General features: G+C 41.6%; 1 protein-coding gene across 10 annotated transcripts in view; it reads right to left on the reverse strand.

Annotated features, from left to right (window-relative positions):
- The window catches only part of BICD1 (BICD cargo adaptor 1), a gene marked incomplete at its 3' end in the record, with an annotated part of 188,082 nt that overhangs the window by 17,136 nt on the left and 145,944 nt on the right, over positions 1–25,002 (reverse strand). For 4 of the 10 annotated variants that reach the window (XM_082494700.1, XM_082494704.1, XM_082494703.1 and 1 more), the window contains 3 exons: positions 20,660–21,754; positions 12,274–12,425; positions 5,475–5,682 (listed from right to left, as the gene is read on the reverse strand). In XM_082494700.1, the coding sequence (XP_082350826.1) occupies positions 5,475–5,682; positions 12,274–12,425; positions 20,660–21,754 (1,455 nt within the window). Of the gene's footprint in view, positions 1–4,189; positions 4,381–5,364; positions 5,683–12,273; positions 12,426–20,659; positions 21,755–25,002 lie in introns of all 10 variants that reach the window. The other 6 variants (XM_082494693.1, XM_082494702.1, XM_082494697.1 and 3 more) reach the window with 4 other exon arrangements.

Genomic DNA, 25,002 nt, shown 5'->3' on the forward strand with positions numbered 1-25,002 from the left:
CCTGTAAGCATAGAGCTACAGAAGAAATTAATCTTGGATGACTTTTATATTAAGAGTATATACTATATACTCTTAATTATGTATGACAGGTGGTGAGCTTAGTGCTTGAGCGGTACTATTATATGGAATTCCTTATACTGTCTTTATCTTCCACATTAGTCTCTTCTTGTGAGAATTAAATGCCATTCTGCAAAACAGCCTTGAAAGACACCCGAAAAGCAAGCAAACTTTCAGGTTTAATGTGCTTTCAGAATGAGCAACTCCCCAAAATTACCTAATTTTGCAGTGGTTTTTATTTTTACAAGTTTTCAAAGCACCATTTTATGAAATGGTCCTGTAACAGTGAAGAACAATAAAGTATATGACTGTACAGAATTCTCTCGAAGGGAAAGGACTGTTCATTATGATCTTATGATGTGATTTCGTAGGAAATATGAAATATTTTACCTTTCAAAGTGTTTTCCTGTGTGGGATTTTAAATACTGAAGTCTGCCCTGTGGTACCTACACGCATAAAAAATATGGAAACAAAGCATCTACCACAGTTTGTCTGAGGGGCTGCTTCAAAGAAGGAGAGACTCTCAGCCGGGCTGTAGTTGCATCTTTAACCACCCCTGTTTAAGGGAGAATGCTGTAGCCATTAGTTACTCTCCATCTTATAAGCCTGTTGGGAAAATTCTTCAGGTGCATCGTCTATACAAGGATCTTCACTGATTTAATTTTAAGCCAAAACTTTATAGTCAACTTTTAGAATTTCCACGCTCAAATAACCAATTGAGGGAAAAAAAAATGGTATCAGGCACCTACAGCAAACTTTTTCTGTCCTTTTCTTTCCTTGAAGAAGTCAAGAGAACCATATTTGGGATTGTGGGATATTGCAAGGCATCTAGTGACTTTATACTCAAGGAGTTTGAATGCAACTGCAAATGAAAGGTCGTTTGTAATACAGTGTTACACACTATAAAATCCAGGCTTAGGCTTTCTATATGCCCTGACTTCACGTAGTTATGATAACAACCACATGCAAAAGTGGGCTGGAATTGTGTTGGGCACATACCGGCTGGTTTTGTCTATCAGAAGAATAAAGACTTCAAAGTGTAAAAATAGTAGAAAATAACAGAAGAAAAGAAGAAACACACAGCAAAGGTAAACGCATACTACTACCTAGGGGAAACAAAACATGGTACTTTGGAAATGGACTGAGTGGTATTTTTAGCCACAGTGGTTAGGAGCTATTACTTCAATTAGAAAGCCCAGATAAATTTGTACTGCCACAGCTTGATGTCAGACGGACATACATGCTGATATAAGTTAAGGGCAGTTAAATGGAAACCAAGTAGGAAATGACAATCTCCTTCTTGAGAGGTCTTTAATTCAGCAGGTCTTTACGAAAGAGTCTTCACGCCAAGGTCTTCCTCTGAAGAAGGCAGCAAAAAGTAACCCCAGGTTTCCCCCTCCTGGGGAGACAGCAGCAGCCAAAGCTGGGGCCAGAGCATGGCGAAGGCAGCCTCTTCTGCCAAGCACCAAGTCCAGAAGAAAGTGCAAGAGAAAAGCACAGCTCGCCTACTGCATGGGGAGGCGTGGGGCAGGGAAGCCGGCCTGGTTTCTCCCTCTACCAACTTCAGTTATTTTGGCTTTTGCTCTCCATCAAATGCAGTCCCAGCTACAGTCCCCACAACACTGGGAGCTAATGAAAGGACAGGGAAGCCTGCACATCAGGTGGTAAAACATTAATGTGAAGGAAACATTGCACAAATTTAAAAGAAAAAAAAAAAATCACACCAAAACCTGATTCAATTTAGGTTTGAATCATTCTTACTCCACTCCTGAGGCCACAGCCTCCAGCCAAGCTATTCTGCGCTCCACAGTGTTTGAGTTTGGATGCTACTCTTTTGCAACCTCTCTGATGAAGAAGCAGGCATGGGTTGCTATGTTTCTTGCTGGCTTGCTTGACTGCACAAATCATCTGAGAAAAGAAACTTTTTCTGATACGTGCCTTTTAAATATTTCCTATAAAAGCAGCAGTATAACGTCCTTCACTGTCCCTTACTTTCAGGAAACAAACATCTTACTTGGTGCATCATTCCTTTGATCTGTTAACAACAGTAAGAAATCTTCCAGAAACTGGCAAGAACGATGCTGAAAAATTCCCTACCTAATTCTCAACCTGATTCTAACACGGACCTTGCTAGTACTGGAATCTGGGTGCTTGGAAAGATCTCTCTTTTGAACCTGTCAATCTCGCAGACTGAGACTAAGGCCATGTGATGGCATAAAATTCTGATAAATGCGTTCAGAAAGCTAGGACTGCTGTAGATTCATAATGACAATTCTAAGATAAATCAGTAATACTGTCTCAAGACCCTTATAACTCTGAATACCTAGACATGTACCTAAACTGCCTGGTAAGACTCCAGATGAACATTATTTTCTGGACAATTCTACTTTTCAGGCTGCTTCATCCTTTGGCCTCTGTTACTGGAAAAAGTTAGAGACTGTGTCAGTGTTTCTCAGTCTGTGGTGCACGCATCTGTGATGGTCCGTGAGGTATCAGATGCTGGTCCATGAAAACAGTGAAGAAAAAAAAAAATATTAATGCACAAAGACAGTCAGGGTCCAGAGTTCCAAATTCAAAGATCACATATTTTACCATTTTACTAAAAATTTTGCAATACAGTAAATTGTTTACCTATCTGTTGAGCACAGTTCTTTTTTAAATCATTACTTCCTCCAACCACTAAGCTGCATTTACAATATACAATCAGGGTTCTTCACGCAAAGGTCACCTAGTCCTTGGATTAAAATCTGGTGCTGCTTGGCCTGGCACTCTTGTAAATTGTACGTGGGAAGTACAATTACAATTAGAAGGGTCTTGTAAATTTTATGTTAGAAGATTGCCATTTTGGGGCCTAGATCCTCGCATTGCCAAACTGGGGAGTTTGGCGATACAGAAAATGCAAAAATCTAGTTCTTTAAAGAGATGTAAGTGTCCATCAGAAAGAAAATCATCCTTATTCTGTGGTAGGATGAAGGGGAAGGAATACAAGAGACACTGCCAGTGTTTAGGAATCATATTCCTGTCTGGGGTAGAAAACGAGCATGTGGTCTTCCATCGCCAACAGAATACAAAGAAATTGCTGAAAGATCATTACCATTTATTTTATAAATTTTAAAGTCTTTGCTTCTTTCCTCCTCCCCACCTTTTTCTCCCCAGGAGCTAGCTCTTTTATTTATTTACTGCAACACTCCTTGGGAAAATGTCTTGTTTAGACTCTGCAGTTTTACACTTGTCCTGTGAGTGGGCGTTACTTGCATGGCACTACTCAAAGGCGGCTGTGATATTGCTGGCACTGAGTGAGAGACATAACATACTATAGGCTATTGCTCGGCTTTCCAGAATAAACATTTACTTGAGCAGAGACCTCTTTATGGCTTTTACCTTTTATATTTTCTACTTATGCTTTTGGTGTAACAAATTTCAAAACAAAGGATGAAAAAACTTTACCACCAGACAAGAGCGTGCATGTTTAAAGGTGAAAGGTTCTGCTCAGGCGCAGAAAAAAAGTAATTATTAGCTTGTCTGTCAGGAGAAGAAAGATGTCACAACCTTTGAAAGGGCACTGCAGTTTGCATTTCCTTTCTACGCCTTGTTCGAAGCAGATACTACATTTTGGCAGGAAACGAAGAGCAAAAGCTTCCTGCAAAGATAAACTTCAATTGATACAAACTCAACCTTCTGTGAGTTTAACGTTACCCTTTAGAAAAAACTAACTGAACGCTCCAGGGTGAACAGAAGATGGATGTTGCGCAGGCTCCTGCACGCTGCCAATCGCTCCCTCGCTGGTCCTCACACATCTGACTTCTCTGTCCCATTGGGTTTGTGTCTTCTGTGGGGACTACCAACACAACCACCAGACTAAGCACCACCCAGGCACAGGGGTGCAGCCTCTGTGGATGCCAGCAGGACTGCACCCACCTACACCACAGCAGGACTTTCCCCACTGCATCTGGAACTAGTTTGGGCCGCTGCTGGCAGAATGTCAGCTCCTGCCACGGGTGACACAGGAGGAGACACTTTGCTTTTCAGGTTTCAAGAAGGTGCCCAAATTAGATTGCATCTGCAGTGCTGGGAGGGTCCCCTGCTCTGCTAATCACTCAGCACCACATGCACCCAAGGAAAAAATGTTTACCTGGTGTGGCCACGGTTAACCTTTTTTCCTTGCTGAGACGGTGCCCATGGAGGAATTCACTCATGGAAGGGGGACCCCTCAGAAGATATGATTCTGTGGAGCCGGGATGAGGGGGGGCTCTTAATAATTTCTGGAGGTAGGTCCCTGAAGTCCTGGGATGGCTCTGATCACAAAGGGAAGGTGAGAATAGTCTTGCAGGAGATCCAAGAAAAATACATATGGAAACAAAAGAGTTTTACTTTAATTACCTTTCCAAGCCTCGTGAATGACAACATCATGTTAACTTGCTTAACAGGTAAAAACCGACTAGTGTTGCCACCCCATGTCATTTCCACAGCAGGGAACCTTGCCTGCACTGGAAATCCTGGTTCACATTAGGGGAGGAGGAGAGGAGGTTGAGTTATATCTCAGCATCCTGGAGTCAACATGTACAAGGCTCCCTGAACGTTCTCTTGGTTTTGCATTGTGACAAGAGCATACAAGAAAAGGGAATGGTTATCTAGGGCTTCTCTAACAGAGAGTCCTTTTCATCTTCAGAACTGTGGCAGTCCCCACACCTACAGAGCTTTGGCAGGACAGTCACAAGACAAGGTGAGAACTCACTGCTTGAACAGCGAAATATTTGCATTAGGTTAGGAATGGCAGCCATCCCCCTTCAAAAGGTTGCTTGCTCCCATGCAGAAAAATCGATCTGAGTGAACACATCCATATTCTTTTCACACTGATGAAGAACAACCGAGCACCAGAGCTTAACAAAGAGATGCAGTTTCTTTTGTGTTAAGCACTGAAATGCTCCTAGAGTACAATCCTTTTTTTCTTTATTTCAGATGCTCATTACGGAAAACCTTAAGGAAAACTTAAGGAAAACTTGTTAAAGAAAATACATTCACACTAATATTAAAGACATACAAGATGCACTGAGACACCGACAGAATATACTTCAAAACACTGCATTAAGGAGGAGGAAATAACATAGTGAGTAGGTGGATCAGAACCGCATCTTGCCAGACTTTGAATTTCATACTCATATCCTCCCCACCTCTTTCTCCCCAGCCAAAGTACGAATTTAAAAAAAAAAAAAAAAAAAAAAAGAGTTATAATGTTTACAATTCAGTGAACAACTTTAATGAAAGTCTGGCCACTGCACTGTACTGTAAAGATCACTGCATGCATACCTTTTCCTCTGAGTGCCACTGCTGACCAGTAAGTTTGGTTGCTGTGGGCCCTGACTATGCAGGAGGAAAGTGTCTATGCTTGGCACGGTGGCTGATGCCTCCTCACTTACTTTAGGGCTGCCGATCTTGCTCTTTCCAAGCTTGCCTTTGCTGCGTCGGGACTGCTCATGGTCGAACTCTAAATCCTCCAGTCGCTGGGTAAGGGCAAGTTTTTGCTGGATAGCCATGCGCAACAGAGAGTTTAGGGTCTTCTTCTCATCCTCCGCAGCTGCTAGCTGCCTCTGCATCTCATCCAGCTGCGTGACGTACTCATCACACCTGGAAAAACAAACAAGGCAGAAATCTGGGGAATCGGTCCAAGAACCAACCCTACCAGTGATCGCATTCCCAGGCCACAGTTACAGGGACAGATTCAGATCCAGGCTTTTGCCTAACCTAATCCTGGAAGCACACAGCCCGAATTCTTCCGTTCCCACTTTGAATAAATTTGGACTTGGATCTGAATGCCAACACTTCCCGTTCAGCAGGAGAACCCATATGTAGAATATCAGAGTAGTCTATGACAACATAATGTGTTTCTAATGCAGATAACTAACAATTGCAGGGAAGGTTTGGGATTATCTCCAGGTTAGACCACAAATAACAATTTTGGGGGCTGGTTCAGCTAGTAACTCACCAGGCATAAGAATGTCTACTAATTAGATAATACTGTTTTTCACAGACAGTAATATCTACTTAAGCAAAGTATTGCAAAAAATGATGAAAAAAAGACTGCAAGTACTTTGAGCGCCTGACACATCAGATTATGTGAAATGAGAAGCCCTCAGTTGTTTGCCACTGTGTCACGGTTTAACCTCAGCCAGCAGCTAGGACAGCAGCTACTAGAAAGAAAATTACCTCTATCCCAGCTGAAACCAGGACACACCGTTAACTGATTAAAAAAGTACTATTCAGGAAACCCCACACCTGGAAGTTTTTTCACATTTACTGTTGAGTCTCTTGGAGATGTGCTCAGGTATGCATTGCTATGGTCACCTACTCCTTTTTTATCCTCAGCTTCTTTCATCCTGTCCGAAAAACTGTATCTTTTTAATTTGCTTTAGATCTCTGAGACAGATTTTGAAATAAAACCACCTTTCTCATTATTTTGTTAGCATTTAAGACTGAATTCAATTGAGTCTTACTTTAAATGATTCCTAAAGTTAACAAGAGCAAGGCTTTTCAGGGTGGTCTTAGTCACTTTTTGAAGTGAAATAGCTTTGGTATGTTAAAAATAGACCATCTAATCAGTAAGACCCAAGAGTGATAAATGTATACACAGGCAGAAGTACTGTCTGACCATTGGACATTTGTGGCAACATCCAAGAACTGTTCATGTTAAATGATGCAGGTTTTGTCAAATCTCCTCCCCACGTGATCTGTATAAATCTGAATAACTTTGCTGTGTAATTACAATAGTGTAATGGATGAGGATTTAACTTTACCAGTATGACTCACAAAAAACAAGCACAGAAAATAATTTTAGTTTCCTTCTCAAAATGTGTGATGCAATAAACTTTTGAAACTAATTTCTCTGTAACTTTAATCTTCTCCTTGGGAAACAGAAATAAAGTATACTCAAAAATTCACAGTTAGTCTTCACACACAAACACTCACATATATATATATATCGCACTCTCCTTTTGAATAATTCAGGCACTGGAAGCAAAATTACTAAGTCAGCCATAGTTTCACCTACAGTTTCAGTATTATCTTTCCTCTACAGGACCTTAATAAGCATGACTGTATTTATTCAAGCCTTGAGGAAGAGAGGTTTTTCTGAAACATTGGTTGGCTTAAAGCCAATTTGCACCCCTATTTCTGCTCCAAGCCATGAGATGTCTACTGATGCTTAAGCCAGTTTCTTTGACAGAGACATTAGAATGAAATCAGCATCCTGGAGATTAAATTCAATTCATTTGAAATAGGAATTACTATTATGTCTGTGTTATCAGAGTTTTAAAGACTCATTCTTGTAACCAAATGGATCCTGTATCCATCTCTCTTATTCTCTCCTGCTTTCCTCTTTGTCTAGAAGACATCTTTTTTTTTCCAAATGTGTTTTCTGTTGAAAATTTTTTAAAGTAACACTAGCAGCAACACCTGTAGCACAGTGCCACTAGAGGAACAAACTGCCTTACTTTAGTATGCCAATAAGCCCGTTTTGGTTTTGGAAAAAGATCGGTTTTCCTCTGGCCTTAGGGTGTGTTCTTGGTATTTAGACATCTGCTTTGTAAAACAGCATAACTGAGCATTTAGGAAACAATCTCCATGAAGGTGGATATTACTAAAGCAGACTTAGACAACCCTGATTTTTGTTACTTGCTATCAACTAAATGAAGCCAGCCCTAGAAACCTGGCTATACAAGATGCTGTTAGCTGGCCTCATACTCAAAACAAAACCAACCTCATTAATACAACATTTTCCAACTGTTCTGATTAATTATATGCCCTTCCTAGAAGTCTCCCTGTAACAGCAACCCCGCATTCTTGGCAGTTCCCTGCAGTGTTTGGGTGGTTCCAGTCATCTGACCTGCACCACGATGTGAAGTTTCCTATTATTTTTGGTCCGTTGTCTCTGTGTTTTCTTGCTCAAGCATGTTTGTTTGGTTTTTTTTTTTGAGAAACAGTGTTGAGAAAGGTTAAACCAAAATCAGTCAAGTAAAGGCCATAATTAACTTTAGAAACTGCTGAATTAGCAGCTTCATATCTCCTTGAAGTCTGCAGCAGTGAAGGTTATTCCATGTAGTGGGAGGTAGCTACTGCCTGCAGCCATGGCATTTCCCTTCACTGAAATATTCCCTGCTACGTGCAAGTGTGGGATAAAAGGAGAAGTGTTTCCAATTAAAAAAGAAAAAAGCATTGCAGACATCCATCTTGCCTTTTGCCCACACACTTTATAAATATTAGTGAAGTCTCACAGCATACCGAGGAAGAAAAAGGTTAAGTGCTTCTAAGAGAGATGACTTCTGGCACAGCAAAGACCGCTGTGGACCAAGCAGGGCTCCAGGATGCACCTCCTGAGTCAGAGCTCTTTCCCAATTTCTCCCTTGCCCCAGGATGGGTGTATGCTGCAACTATTAAATAAACAGCGCTGTTATCTTGCTGTCTGCTGGTCTACTTATTGCCAGAGCAAAAGTCAAGATTCCACCTATTTTTCACTTCTCTTGTCTCAGAAAGGAAGCAGACAGACACATAAGCCCACTTATTTTGTATGAACTGATCCAAGAAGCTTATGCAGGAGTTTAAGGGATTTCTAGTTCCACCTATCTCCCTCATCGAGGAATGCAAACAAAATACCGAGTCAGGCTTATGTTTAATTTAGATAACATAAATCATAGCAGAGCTTGAGCTAAAACTCAGGGACACTGACAGTGACAGATCCCTGCTCTAGCCATATAAGCATAATTATCTTCTGCTCATAAATGTTTTCTCATCTAGGATAGCTCCAGGGTCTGTCTGAACTTCCTAGTCCATCTCTTTTTTCTTATAAATATTAATCATAAGAAAATGTCTTGACGGATGGAGAATAAAACCAGTGTATGCAGTGTCAGGACTGTGGAAATATCATGAGTAATATTTCTTGCTCTCTCCTTTTGAGTATCTCTATTTAGGCTGGGAAGGCAAACGTGTAGGGACTCAGTAAAATTAGCTTTCTGAATTCCTTTACGATTTTGCTTTAAAAGTAGTTCCTTCTCCTTCAGCACTAGACTTCCCTTCCTTTCCCAGGGCAACCCCTACTCTAGATGGGAAAACTAATGGTTTAAAGAATGTATTTTTCAGTTGCCCTTTAGATGAGGGCTGGCCATCACTCTCACTGCTTCACACTCCCACAGCTCCCACTCTGGCTCAGCGACTTGGGGTTGGAGTGAGGGGAAAGGACAGGAGGGGCAGGAAAGGCTCTCACCATTTTTTCTGGTCTGGGACTGCCAGAAGCAACCCAGGACAAAATAAGCAGGCGAAAGGCTGAAGCCACAAACCTGTTGGGCAGCACATGGCCCTGGCATGGAACAGGAACTTCAACTCTGCTCTGCCAACCCCATGCATCCCACAGAAAAGAAGGTTTTATACTCTTGCTTTCCTTTTCTAAGAGAGGTGTTGGGGGAAAAGGGAGTTTGAATTGTATTGAAGACATATTCTTGACAGGTCTGAAGTAAATTCAGAAAGGGATCAAGGCTAATGAATAGGGGAAGAGGAAGCTGTACAGATCAGAGCCACAGAGATTTTGGATTGGGTAACAGTCCCAGAGGTAAAAAGAGCAAAAGTAGAGGTACAAGCAGGACAGAAGGACTTCTGAGGGCAAGGAGAGAAGAACTTAAGGAGCGGAAGGATGCACAAGTGTCAGGGGAAATCACAGAAAAAGGAGGGCTCCTGCTTTCTGCACAGGGGAGCTTTGGAGAAAAGTGTCCTCTTTGCTGTTCAGACCAGAAACAGGTATGCTGTGCTCTCCTTATAATGCGGTATGACCTTTATCCAGCGCATCTGAGGAAGAAACTGTACAGCTCAGCACCAGAATGAACATCCCTTTGGGAACCAAATGAAGAGAAAAGGATGGTTTATGAAAGAGAAAGGTTATTGCTCTATCAAACAGTATATGAAATAATCTTCTATAATATAACTCTACTGTCAGAAGGGTGTTCTCTCTACAGTACAAATTCAGCATTAAGTACCATGTGATGCAGGATAACCATGGAAACCACTGTTTTATTCAACAGAAGACTAAATTGCTTTTTTATGTTGAAGGTTGTTATTGCATCGAATGTTACTGCATGGAGAATGGTACAGTTTTGTATTTTCAAACAGATTTTTTTTCTTGAACAGACATCTATAGTATATCAGCTCCCTGTCATTTAAACAAATGCTATTCTAAATGGAGTATTCAGAATAAGTCAATGATTTGAACATTTAGGAAGATTGATTTAATTATAAAGGCCATTAGATTCCAGGGTAAGGAAGAAAAAGGAATATTTTACAAGAGAAAAATCTATAGGAGCACACTGAGGAGCACTAATGTGCAAGACCTTGCAGTGAATGATTTTTTATAACTATGTTCAGAAAATACTGGGCAGAATTTACAACCTCAAGGTCAGGGATACGTTCCACAGGCCATGCAGTGAGTGTTTAATCAGTACCGCGTGGAGTTTACCAGCAGCAGTGGATGCTTTGGGTGGGGTTTCTCTCTACTAACATTAGACATTTTCAAAGCAGAAATCTGTAACTCTGCCAGTCACTCAGATTCCCTTTATAGTTCATAGAACAGAAACAGAAGCTTCATTGTACCCTACACACAAGATATCTAGAAATGGCATCTAGATGAATGTCACCCTTTAAGCCTAATTCTCACAGAAAAGATGCAGCTTAAGGATATGCCTTAAACCCAAGAGAAGTGTGCACTCAGGGTGCCCAAATAGGGTGACGAGTGTTCAGTACACCAATAATCTAACGGTCCCTTTAAGTAACAACTTCTAAATCTTTGCAAACTTCTTTTACCTTATAGGTTGATGATTTATGCTCATGATGTCACTCCTGTCCTCTGGAGTTAATAGCCTTCCAGGCAGCCTTATAGACTTAGTACATTCATGTGTCTCCTAGAGTAATGAGCTTACAAATAAAGATTCACACATGCATTTCTGAAACACACGCACAACTGTGCTTTCTTGAGGAAAAATCTTCAGATGCCAATGAAATCAATGGAGCTACCTTCGTTCACACCACCTGCTGAGTTGGTTCTTCTTTTCCATTATGGCACTACATGTACTCTTCTGACGATGAACCTATGATGAATTTGTACACAGCACCAATGTCACGGCATGTAAATGTCCCTTCTCCTTCCTTTCCACCTCTCCCAGCTGCTGCAGCCACTGTCATTCAGCAACAAAGGACCTTAAAAGGCTGGAAGAGATGAGATGGCACCTATACACTGCAGGGAGCACTGGAGAGTTGGTGGCATGAGGCATGAAGAAGTCTTACCACTTATGGACTAAAGCACAAGCAAGAAACGTGCATTGTGTTCGACCATAAGGGGAAAAAAAAAAAGCCTTGATATAACAGAATAATTTCCTGAGGATACTAATTTCCTTGCTTAATTGGGAGTTAAGAATTTGTTGATGAAAACATCGGATCGTTAAAAAAAAAATATTTTTAGGTAACCTTTCAAAAAGCAGCCAAAACCAAAAGCTCCTCTGAAGAAGGTGTGGGAGAAGGAAAGATGAGAGATGATTAATTACTGTCCTGCCAGGAGGAACTATGTTCCAGAAGATAAGTGAAACTTTTATCTTGTGAAGGAGATGATAATAAATTGAATATCACAGCAGGATAAAATAAGAATTCACGCTGGAGTGGGAAATTGCAGTAGCCTCACAATTACTAGTGCTGGATTACAGCATAAGCTGGTTGATGAAATAGATTTTACTAGCGGTAAGTAATAAATCTTATGATAATGAAAACACGGGATTTTGAAGATCATCATTAACCTAGCTTTACATGACAGAAACACTGCATACTTCTGAATGTGAATCAACCACATAAATCTATTATTTGATTTTCACTTTAAAAACCCCTATAAATGCAAATATACTGGAGGTCGGTATTGGCATTTATCACACTTTACTCAAGGTTGTATTGACATTGCTATTCTCCAGCTTTATTTTCCAAGACGCGCATCTCAGTAGTACTTAAAAGCTTGCGGGTTTTGCCCAGTGTGCACTCTAAGACTCATTCACCTCCATCCAGCAAACCCCTGACCTTGCAGAAAATAATTTCTCTCTCTCCTCCTAAGGACCCAACACACCCAGCTAAGTCCGTGCTCACTTAGCACACGTGTATTTGCTCTTACAGTGCCGAGCCAGACGGGGAAACCGCTTCCCTTACCTGGTTGCAAACATTGCTCTCAAGGATGAGAAGGTTGCTGCATCTTCCTTCAAAGCCTTTAGTTCATTTCGTAGTTTGGTCATGGTTTCAGTCACCATCGCTTTTTCATTCTCATATTTATTCTTCAAATTGGCTAGTGCCACTTCAGCTGTCTGAAAACACAAACAAGGATATATGCTTATGAGACAGATATCTGAGAACAGCTAAGGTGCCACGTTTGATTTTACTTTTGATTTCCTTCTCCATTCACCAGGTAAAAGAATTTAGACCTGAGCTTCACTGCACTGCACCCTTTAATGTCATCTTTTAAGTTGTACTCCATGAAACCGGGAAAAGGAGAAAGCAGTTGAAAGGACAAAGCCAATTTCAATGCACTGGCAACAACTCGACACCTTAAATGTCTCTGCAAAACTGTGCAGCTGTACGTTGAGGACTCGGGCAAGTAAATTACTACAGCTTAATGAGCTGCTACCATATCGTTTGAGCGGCAATAAACAACCAGGTGCGTCCCCTGACCACACTGCAAACGAGACTCACGGCACGTGCGACTCGGCCGAGGTAGCCGAGGTGGGAACTAACGTGTTTCACCTCGTGCTTCTTGCCAGCTGAGGCTTTCCTTCGGCCAGGTGACAGCCAGGACCTGACAGCTTGCTTTTATGTCTGAGCACTGGCAATACCTATCGTTGTGCAAATCAGCATTATTTTGGCAGTTTTAACCATGACAAAAAAAAAAAAAAAAAAAGAGAGAACAAAAAAAAAAGTGTAAATTACAATTTTCACTTAACAGAAAAGTGAGGCTTTGTAGTGATCCTATTCCTTCATTTTTTCTGCTCCCTCCTTTCTTTTTTCATTTTCATCCATTAAATTTCTTTAATGTACTGCCCTACTGCTTTTCATAGTTAAATTTGTCTTATTTTGCAAGAGTTGAACCTTCTGCTTTACCTATGAAGTTTAGTATCATTTTGAAGTTATTCAAAATACACAGTTTTAAAGAGGCTTTATTAGAGACTTTATAGCTACTACTGCTATGAGAAATTTAAAATTATTGCCATTGACTGAGATGAAGGAAAAAATGTTTCCTTTTACATTTACTCAGAGGGGGTTATAGTTATTTTTTCACTTCATTTAGTGCATTATAAGTTGCAGCATTTCCTGTAGGCAATCGATTTCCCCTGTTGATTTGTGCATTCTTGAGCCATCACCAGGCGAGTGAAGTGTAGAAGAACATTAGTTTAAAGCAAACAGCAAGGGGACATGACAAAAGATTCTAATGGCCAAACAGTTGGAAACCTATTTTAAACTCAGTTTTCTGAAATGCAATACATTTCCCACTAACAAAGTCTCTTTACAGAAGGACATATTAGCACCTCCTACTAAAATGCAACTCTATTCATTTGTGTCTGGGGAAATAGCACGGTTAGTAATTGCTGTGTTAAAATAATTCAATTTTTTTTCCAATTGTACACTCACCAATAATGTTTTCTCTACTTTCTCACTACTTTACATGGAGAGAAGAGATTTTTAAATCACTAGTAACTACCTGTCATTTTAAATAGATAGGCTTTTCCATGCCAGATTTGAAATCATCAGCAATACACATTAAAAAAATCAACCGCTTAAGGATATATTCAAATAAATGCAGCTTTTCTCAACCTTGCTGACATATGCTTTGGTATAACATAGGATGTAGACACCATCCTACACCTTGGAAGGCTAAAGCAAAAATCGTCAGCTTTCTATCTGTTTTCAGCCATGAGCAAAAACGTACGCTCATAAATTAACATGGAGAAGAAGGATTAACTATGTTTAATAAAACTATTTTTTGAAGGGAAATCTAGGAAATAGTGCATCAGAAGGCAAATCCCTATTTAACAGATATGATTAAATCGGGTTTATTTAAGAATTTTCAGCTCACTAACGAGGCAGAAGAGATTTAAGAGAGTACAGGTAGACCATAGCTCAAACTGAGTTCTGCTTTGACCCTAAGGCGGGAATTCAGATGTCTTTGCTTTGCAAGAGAAATACAATCCCACGTCCCTTAACCTATCATACCTGATCTTCAAATACAGAATACATGTGAAAGATTTTCCTTTGTTTAGGAATGAAAATTATTTAAAGATAGGTACCACCTAATGCTAGACTTTAAAAAAAAAAAAAGTTAAATTGTTTCAGCAGTGAGATTACATATTCCATGTAAACCCAATAATCTACACATCACTGAAACTGTGCACAATGATTGGACAGATCATTGTGATCCCTAAGTTTTAGTCCAGATGTCAGGATAAGTTAAATGGACATGTAACACTACAGGATGAAAAATACCTTAGAAATATAATTTAGTTGGTGAATAAAGGTAACAGAGGAAGTACTGCGTCAAATCTTCAAACCTTTTTTTTTTTTCTTCCTATTGGAGTTTTCCATAAAACAACATATGGAAAACAAAGCATAAATTGCAAAACTTGTTGGAAGTGCCTGGTGGCTCTCCATGCACCAGGTAAGCTTTTGTACACACCCCTTTGCGGGCTGCCGAGGGTCTTCCTTCTGAAAGTCTCCTCAGTGAAGAACAAATGAGCGCAAGTGCTCTACTAGAGAAGTAAATAAAACTATCAAAAATATGTTTTTAACAGGCAAGGGAAAGAAGGGGGAAGCAAGCAAGCAAGGGTAGCTTCTGTTGGAAACCTGCAGCCAGGGCCAGTAGAGCAGCAGAGCATCGCTTTAGCATGAGGCTCAAGAGGTCCTTGTAAGAGCCGGTGGGCACATGACTGTGCGGATGCTCAGGTTACCTACAGCTCATCGTTTTGGGACCTGGATGCTGACTGAAGCCGATTGCTGTCAGACTCCTCGGCTCTGAGGATGATATTTTACAGTGCAGCCAAGACAATCTATATTGGCTAGCTGCCACCAAAAGGATAATTACTCTGCCTTTCCCCATCCCTACCCATTGCACAGCAGGTGGTTGTCTTCCGTGCTGACTGTGAGCCAGTTTGGGGAGCCTGAAGAGGCAGAAAACTTGCCTGAAGCCAGAATGTGTGATGGGGAGAGGGGCCGAGGGGAGAAGGGGAACTTGGAATCCGCTTTTCAGAGATACCTTTGTGTCTGGTCAGCTCAGCTGTACTGCTAGACTGCCAGGAGTACCAGGCACAAAACGAACTGAAGCCATACCTTCTCATTACTCTTCCTCCAGCAGCAGCTCTAGTCTGAATTATTTCTCTTTGTTCCCCCTCTCAGCCAATCTCCAAAATTGTGCCCATTGAACCACATACGTGGGGTCGTGCCTGAACCCAGTTCTGCAGGATAATCTAGACTTCAAAGACCTGGGGCGAACGGTGTGTTCAGAGAGTGCTCTGAAAGGAAGGATGGGGCAACATCTCCAAGGAGTTGGTGCCAGAAGGAAGCAGACACCCAGGACCTGGCTTTGTTTTTAACAGCTCTTCCTGAAGCATTTGATTTTAAGCAGTGGTTCACTACAAAACTGTGTCAGAGAAATTAAAGAACTTTACTCCACATAAAAATGAAACCTCTGAGTAACATACATGGAAATGGGGAGCAAGAGAAGAAGATGAAAACATGGAAAAATGTGTGAATACTCTTTGGTGAAGTAAATAATGCAATAAGACAGGAGAGGGGCTAATGCCACTCCTGTCAGGAGACCACTCATGCTGCAGAACTGGGCAAATGAACTACTCAGCAAGCCACTTGCAGACACAGGGTTAATGGCTCACAGAGCACCTAGAATTTGCTGTGCAGAAGTCACCTAGAGCTGACAGCAAGGCCGGGAGGGAGCAGAGAGCTCCAACACCCAGACTCCTGCAGAGTGTGAAACACTACCTGGGAAAAGAGAGCTGGGGCATGCAGAGCTCAGCCCCCGCCCCATCCCCAAAATCAAGCCACAGGGATGCACAGCCTGAGGTGGGCCCACACCCGAGCCCCAAGACCCACGGCACTGCCAGAATTAACGAGATCCTCCTCCTTATCCTTACTGAAGAGATGTTTGCCCAAACCTAGCTGCCTAAAGGTTACCACGTTAATCCTGAGACCTGTGAACAAACCTCATTTTCTCTATACAGATTTTACATCCTAAGAAAACTTGATATCTCATTTACATTACACTGACAGTGTGAGAAGCAAACCAAGTAAAAAAAAATGTTGCTGAAAGAATATTAAGTCCTGCAGTGGTAAGTTCTTTATTTTTTCACACAAGAAGGCAGAACAGTAGCCTGTTTAATGCAGAAATCGTACGTGCTACTAGATCTTTCCACCCAGCATTCTCTCTATATAACATCAGGGCTTTTTTTTCTAGATTAGGTACCATATGTCTGGAGTTCTCCAGCTAGCTTTTCTGAAGGACTTTTATGGGTATCTCAGTTATGGGAGCTGGAGACAGCACAGTTACTGCCAATACAGATGTGAAGGTCTTGCTGACTCAACTCCTTCCCATCAAATCGTTTACCTACGAGAGCAGGAGATCATTTTTCAGTCAGAACTTCAGGATATTAAATTCCCCTCATAGGCAGCTTTGCTTTCTGAATGTCATTAGAAATCAAAATCAAAACTATTATTGAACTGGTCCTAAAAGTTATTATATCATTAATTTGATATTACTTTACAGTCTACGCTACTTGTTAATGCTAATGTTACTTGGGCTTGCTCCACAAAACTGGTGCTGACACAGTAATTATGACTACAAATAAATGGATATATAAATCAAGACAAGGTAAGCAAGCAAGCTAGCAAGACATACGTGCCTTGCTATCTTAAGCAATTGGTTCAATAATCTATTTTCCTGGGCTTACTTTGCAGCTTCTTAGAGCAAATCTTGCCCTCTTTTTTCCCTATTATAGAGTTTTGGGTAGTCTGTTTGCAGCCTAGCCTAACACTTAATGCTTATTTGAAAATATTGCCAAATAAAATATAGCTACATTAAAAAGAAATATCATCAGATATTGCCAAGCACATTAAACGAGGCAACATCTTGTCAGGTGCAAACAGAAGTTTATTGTATGCTGTCAAAGATTTAAAACCGCCCTGTTGGAGTGCCAGGGCCACCGCGGCAGGAGAAGACAGAAAGAGAGACCCCTTCGGGGCTGCCCTGCAGTCGGGTAAGTCACTGTGAAGAGGAGTGAACACAATTCAAGTCTGGAGGTGGAAACTCTGCTCTTCTTCTCGTCTGGAGAGCCATTTTCCCCAGCGTTCCTGGGTGACAGAGGATGTCAGTGCACTGCAGCCAAGTCTATTGCCAGGAAAACACTACAATTCCGGTTTTAATCTGATGTTGCAATGCTTCTGGTGGTCACTAGAGAGCACCCGTGCTTCCCTGGTTAAGGGTGTGACTTCATTACTGAGATACAGCCCGAAATACCAGATCCAGGGGCCTGCTGTTGGTCTTTCCCCCTAGATCGGAATGGTGAGATTCTCCAGGAAGGCCAGGTCTTGCCAGTCTTACAGTGCATTTAGAATCATAGTGGAGTCATAGAATGGTTTGGCTTAGAAGGGACCTTTAAAGGTCACCTAGTCCAACCCCCATGCCACAGGCAGGGACATCTTCAATTAGATCAGGTTGCTCAGAGCCCCGTCCAACCTGACCTTAAACGTTTCCATGGATGGGGCATCTACCACCTCTCTGGGAAACCTGGTCCAGTGTTTCACCAGCCTCACTGTAAAAAATTTCTTCCTTATATCCAGTCTAACTCTACCTTCTTTTAGTTTAAAACCATTACTCCTATCGCAACAGGCCCTGCTAAAAAGTTTGTCCCCGTTTGGCTGCCGCTCCTCTTGCTTTCCCATATAACTCCAACTAAAAAAGCTTCACCTAAAGTGCGTCTCTTTGGAGTGCTAACAAATACAGGGCTTCTGTTATTACAGAACATTGTACAAATTTGTGCATTGCTACGAAGCACAACGAGCTGTGACGTGGCCCCTCCGGAGGCTGAGGACGGGCCAGCGCATCCAGCCCCCCGCCAGCTGCAGGCTTCCCTCTGGCAGGGGCTGCTGCAGCCCTCCCCTCCTACCTCGGGCACCAGCAGTGTCTTGCTGTACTACATAAGGGACAAAAAGACATAATTTCTTATTAACATCAACTTCATTTAGGGCCTGAAGAAGGTTTTAACAAATCAAAATTCTGGGGCACGTGTGAAAAACTGAACCAGATGTCCTCTGTAGGGTCATCTAAACTGAAACACACAAAGGAAAAATATCCCCAGCCCATTGCTGCTTAAAAAGTTATTATTTTGGAGGGGAAGAACTCAAGGGGATGAATCTTTACTCCTGTTATTTGAACATGAGATGTGCTTTGGATCCTGGGAAACACCCATCACTCGAGGCCAGCAGTACCGCTAGCGCATCATAAATACCCCCCTCACCCCCAACTTTAAATCTCTCCTATACTTTTATATTATTGTCTTTTAACTTGAAAGTTTGAGGATGATATTAAGTTTGGATGAACAGATTCTATACCCGGTTGTACAGTTACCAATAGCTATGCTGCTATCCAATATATAAAAGTTTCATTAATAGCACCTCCTTACTCAGCAAATCTATCTTTCCCATTTCAGTGAGCACACTGTAGGGTGATGCTTTATTTCTGAACAGCAATAAAAGAGCAAGACTGAGCTACATTCTCTGGTAGTATCAAAAAAAATAAATGACAGCTCTATGCTAATGGAAAAAAATCGTTAATTGGGAATCTAAACACATATACCTCAATTACATCTTAATTACATTTTAATTACATGGAAAATCCACATATAATTGCTCAGAGTTAGTATTGCTTAGCTAGTGATGGTATTTAATTACTCGAATTAATATTTAACATGTGTTGTATTAGAGGGGGGGAAATGCTATAAAAGACTCAATGCATATTAAAATATTGCTGCAATTTAAAACTCCCCAGTACTCTAGAAATGCAGTTATAGATCCAACAATCAATTAAACTTGAAACTGTGACTTCAAACTACTTGTCTATTGGGAATTTTAACACTGAAAACCCATCACTGTCATCAGCTAATAGAATCGCAAGCTGTTAACTGGGATTCATGCCCCCATGTGGTGACCACTGAAGTGCTTTTAGATGAGAAAAGTCCCAGGCAATCTGGAATGATGACTCTGCCACTGCAGCCTCTTGCGTTCAGACTTAATTCTGGACATAAGGGCATGCACTGAAGTAAATAAAACTATCTGCATGCTTAAATTTAACTTTTTAGAGTGTTTGCAGACCTAGAATCTAACTGATACAAAGGGATTGGAAAGATACAGTATGCCAAAAATAATCAACAGTACTCTTGAAAAACACACCATTACATGGCCCTCTTTTGGCATTTGATACAAAATGCTGTAATTTTCAGCTTACTTGCATTGGTTAAACATCAAAAATAAAGTGGTTTGATGATTATTTTTTTTAAGCTCTGAAAATTTTCAAAATAAGAATTTGAAATTTTTTATTCTCTTAAAACTTTATAATAAATTCTTTGCAAAATAAAAAAATGCAGTTACTCTTTCAGTCAGCTTTATCATGCAGTGATGTCCTTTTTCTTAAAAAAAAACCCAAACACCGGTTTTATTTTTTAAAGGATTAAAAACGTGACAATGACAGGAGGAATTATTTCTGACTAGAAAGGAAAATAATTAAAAAAATTTCCAACCACCTGTAGTGCAAATAACTCAGCTTTTCACCTGCTGTCTTATCAAAGGAATGCCCAACTTCTGTACGGTCCAAAGCTACCGGTCACATTCTTATGCCTGCCATTTTTTTCCTGAGGCAGGCTTCAGCTTTTGTGGCATTCATTTTTAATGCCCTTAAATTTGCTGGGGCGGGTGTTCAAGTTTTGCAGCCTGCGGAGCATTACCGAAAGCCAGGAAGAACTCAACGGGTTTCTTGGACCATCTGCTCCACAAAATCCCACCAGCGGGGCTATGTGCAGCTGCTGAGGTGATGGCCCAGGTGGTCTCCCCTACGCTTGCCTTCCCCATCGTGAGAGTGGTACCTGCCCTGGTGAGGGACCAGCACACCCCTGAGCGCCTCTCCACGCACACTCCGTTTTGGTTTCCAATGTTGGAAACGTTTTCGTTTCACAATAGTAATAGGGACATGCCCATGCATGAGGCTGGGTGGTAGGTGATGCCTCCCTGCCCCTCCGCTTGTCCCTCCCTCCACAGGAAAGGCTCTTCTGCCCGTGCCCTCGGTGAACGGTGGGTGCTGAGAAAAGCAGAGCTGTAGAGCTTAAAGACGAGGCAGGGAGGGAAGGAGGAAAGGTCTGCCCTCACCATGATTGAGTGAGAGGCTAAATAACCTGTGAGTAAAATCTCTACTCTGAAATACTCCTGGGAAAGCTTCTAAGTGACCTGTGTAAATAGAAGACATTCCCGACTGACTGCTTTATTAGCATCTTACCTGCTTGTTGGCTTTCAGCACTGCTCTCAGGGTTGCGATCTGCTCCCGCTTTGTACTCAGGAGCGATTTCAGTTTCAGTATCTCTTCCATTAACGCCTCCTTGTCTTTATCAATCATGGGTGCCAGCTCCCGAGCTGCAGCACGCTGGCGCGACAGCTGCAGCGACCGATCGACAGCCTTCTGCAAGTGCTTGATTTGGTCCCTTATTATGGCGTTGAGGTTGTAGATGTTCATCGGCTCTTTGCGGATGTCACTGGTATCGGAGACGGGGGAAGAAGGAGGGGCTGTGATGACAGGAGAAATGGTAGGTGTTTTCGTCGGGCTCTGCTCCTTGCCAGGCTCCGTGGCTTCTTTCGTCACCTGCTCAGTCGGGGTCCGGGCTTCTACGGGCGACGCCACCCCCCTTCTGGCAAGCCGCGGGGAAAGGAGACCTCGAGGGTCGTCCGGTCCTTTCAGGCTCCCGCTGCGGGTGACTCTGCTTTGCCTGTAATAGTCCAACATGACCCTGTTTGGTGTCTCATTGTTGCACAGGCAGACGTGATGGTAGAGCTGAGCCAGCTCCTCGCTAAATGTCACAAGCTCATCCTGGGCGGTGTTGAGGGTGTTATGGTTTTCATTTGCTATGCTTGTCATCCTTTGCAATTCCTTTTCCATGTGGACCATTTTTTCCTGGCTTTCCTTGGTTGACTTCTCCAGGTTCGTCACCTGTTCGTCGTATGTCTGGATTCTGCTCTCATACTTGGCTTTCTCTTCAGTGTAGTTTTCCACGTATTTATTATATTTCTCCTTTAAGGCTTTGATTTCTGCTTTAAGGTCAATCACCTCAGTAACAGCTACTTTGTATTTACATTCTAGGATCTCCAAGCCATTGATGTCCACTTCATAGTCGTGTGCTTCCTCTCCGGGGTCTCGGCCCTTCTCACAGTCAAGCTCAGTTTTCAGCTCCTTGTTGCTCTGCAGCCCCCTCATGGCGTTGACATGCTCCGTGAGCCTGTGGACTCGCTCATGTTGCTCGGTCAGGGCTCCCTTGGTGTGCTCCAGCTGCGTCTGAGACTCCTGCAGGTTGGCCAGAAGAATGGCCTTCTCTCTCTCCACCTGCAACAGAGTCAAAGTAAGAAACCCAGGATCTCATCCTACCTGTGCTGAATACCAAACGGCAGTCACATTCATCTCTTCCACTCCCTCACTCTGCATACACAACTTGAAGGCTTCAAAGAGATTTTGGTCATACATCCCTAAACCATAAAATTAAGTCAGAGAGAGGTACATATAACTTTCCCAGGGCTACGTAGTCCCAGACTCCGTTACAATTCGCAATATCACTAGGTCACAACTTTACACGTTGCCCACTGAAGGACTACTTAGTGCCCCAGCCTAGTCAGCTAGAGTGATGATAATGAATTTATTACGACGTATGTTCCACAAATTTTAATAGGCATGAACTGCATCACTGCCAACTATCAGTCGATTATAAGCCTTTCCACTGGTACATACACATTTCTCAATGGAGTTTGAAATTATATTTCCCATGAATAGCTCTACCAACCCTTCACAATATTTATTTATATCTTTGGACTGTTGCAAACTTTCATTAAGGCTTGATTACTGAATGCAAATACAGTAAACAAATGGCTGTGTACATTTCCACAGATTAGATTAAATAACCCACCGTGTGGGAACGTAACACAAATCAGGAGACTGAGCACAAGTAACTCCCAGGACTCCCCATCCCCAGCACTTAACTATAAACAAAATCCATCCTTTTAAGGACAAGGCAGAAAAAGCAGGATTGGTGATACAACTAACAAACCACTGGTTCTGACCTAATAAGTTCCTTTCTGAATATCCACAAAGAAATGTGGATGTTGAACAGCAGAAGACATCATGGAGGAGAACTTTATAAATTTTACTGCACAGCATCTTAAAGGAAGCAATCAAGCAAAACGTAAAGTTTGATCTGCTCAGGTATTTGCTATTCATGATAACACCTCTGAAAGACTCCCATTTCAAATTTTAAGTGTAATGCTCCAACGTTTTTTCCTCTATGCCTTTGTCCTGTTCTGAGTTGTGAATTGGGAAGCAGAGGAAGTCACGAGGAGATGGGATCCTGCTCGCTTTCACAGCTTTTCCAACAGGATCCTGAGCCTACCAGGTTTTCTGCTCTTTCTCTCCCACTGTTGCCATATCTCAGCCCTGTGTTTACACATGCAAGGAAAATGGCATGCTCCATGTTCCCTTTATGAGTGGCTGAATTACTAATTCTGAGAATTCAAAGCTGTCAGTTCTGGAAAAAACCTTTAAAAAGTATTTCCTTTCCTATCAGCATCCCCCCAGGCAGCACTTGGAAGACAGTCAAATCCGCCGCCATGTATCCTACTGAAGGAAAAGAAAAGCCTTTTGGAGACTGAGAGGGTATTAATGCCATCTCACAAAATGTTCCAAGCAGTGATTCAGACTCCTTCAGGCTTTTGAGCAGTGGCTGCTCCTCAGAAGTATTATGGCATTAAAGCATATGATGATCCCCTGGTTTTACAGACCGGCTTTCAAAACCAGCCTCTATTAGAACCTGCAATCAATTGCAGGCAGAAACTGTTAGAATAAAAATAGAAGCTGTGTTAAAAAACACCTAAAAAAGTCAGCCTAGTTTTCTTGTGTACAGGTGACTGATGGCTTAAGAATTAAAAAAACAGGGCCAAACCTCATCATTATTTTATGATCCAGGAAGAGTCTGTCTGCTTAGACACAGGGCGCTCCACTTTAGGCACTACAGGGTCTGTGCTGTAATGCAGAAGAGGACAGCCAAGTACCACGAGTATATTGATATCTTTCTCCATTTGACGTTGTTTCCCCATTGCTGCGCACCCCACTGTGTTGAAAAAAATCTAAAATAGAGCAACCTTCCCCTTTGCCAAGAGCATCTTCTTAAAAGGTGGCCACTCTCCACAGATTTCTTGGTCAGACCTGTCCTGGGGAGCCTCTGAGAGCCGCCAGGCAAAAGCCTCCTCGCTAGCTTTCCTCTTCTTTTTCCATCAGGCAGTCTACACCAGGTCTGCTCTCCCAAAAAACTTTCAGCTGAACTCTAGTTGTTATCATCCGGTATAGCAGGCTTAGGTGTTAATTGCATTACTCTCATAAGAAAATTAAGGTATATATTCCTTCAGGCTAGTAAGATGAGCTACACATGTGCATGAAAATCACAGTTTTGGTTAATTTAAAGGACCGGCTCACCTTATGGTGAGAAGTCATATGGACAATAAAGATCTATACATTACACACTGAAAGCAGTTGGCTTTTTAAGGTGTATGGGTCCACTGTGCGTATGTTCACATGCAAGTAGGCAATTAACTGTAGATTGCACTAATGTAAAAATAAATATAGCGCTTACAGCCAGAGAGCCTTTCCTTCAAGAAAACAACTTGGTGTAAAGCAGCACGGTGTTTCAGTGTGTGCTTAAATTAATCAGGCAGAATTGATCCTGCTGGATTACTGGATCTCAGCTGTCATATTCTATCATGAAGGAAAACTACAACAGAGCTAATTGGAATCTTTATGATCGTTTCTCTTCTGAACCTAAATGTGTTCTGGAAACAAATACTTCTTTCAGATGGAAAGGATTTTTTTCCAGAGAAAACATGCAACTTTTAAAACCCACGTACCAACTTGGACATTCGGTAAAATGAAATACATAGATCTACTAAATTTTACTTATTCTGGTCCAGTAATTATGGATTAAGCTGACCAACTTCTGTTTAAAGTTATAAACAGATGCTTCTACTTCCATGGAAAAAAAAAACAACCAAAGGTCCAGCTTAGCCCTGGGCGCACCTTCTGAATGTCTCTGCCGTTTCCAAGTACGGTAATTATATTTCTTGTTCTAGACAATACTATACTCTTATTTCCATTCACAACAAACTTTTTGGGGATTGCAGTTATTTTTCAGCCCCGTTGGTGGTGTGTGGGGGGGGTTGACATTGAAATTAGTAGCTGCAGTAAGGATATTTATCATCTTAAAATGAAAATAAAAGCAATTCAAAAGTAGCTGTAATTATTTGGTAATGCATCCTTCCCTTCAAAGATTTCAGTTTGTGGAGATTTCCTTCCCAATTTTCTTTATAGTTTGCAATTATGGAAACCAATTTTAGCATTGCTTTTTATCCTTTTTTTTAAAAAAAAATAACATCAGAATATCAGTGAAAAATTCCTAGTGGAGACTGGAACAAATCAACAGGAAAACTCAGTTCAAGAACCCTGAATCTCAGCTGCATCATATCTTTGTCGGGGTGTTCCAGTCCGCTACAGAAGAGCGTCAGAAATTGGGCTGCATGACTTTTACTCTTTTTTTC

The sequence above is a fragment of the Vanellus vanellus genome (assembly GCF_965231255.1).
Source record: "Vanellus vanellus genome assembly, chromosome: 1".
In the NCBI taxonomy this organism is placed as follows: Eukaryota; Metazoa; Chordata; class Aves; order Charadriiformes; family Charadriidae; genus Vanellus; species Vanellus vanellus.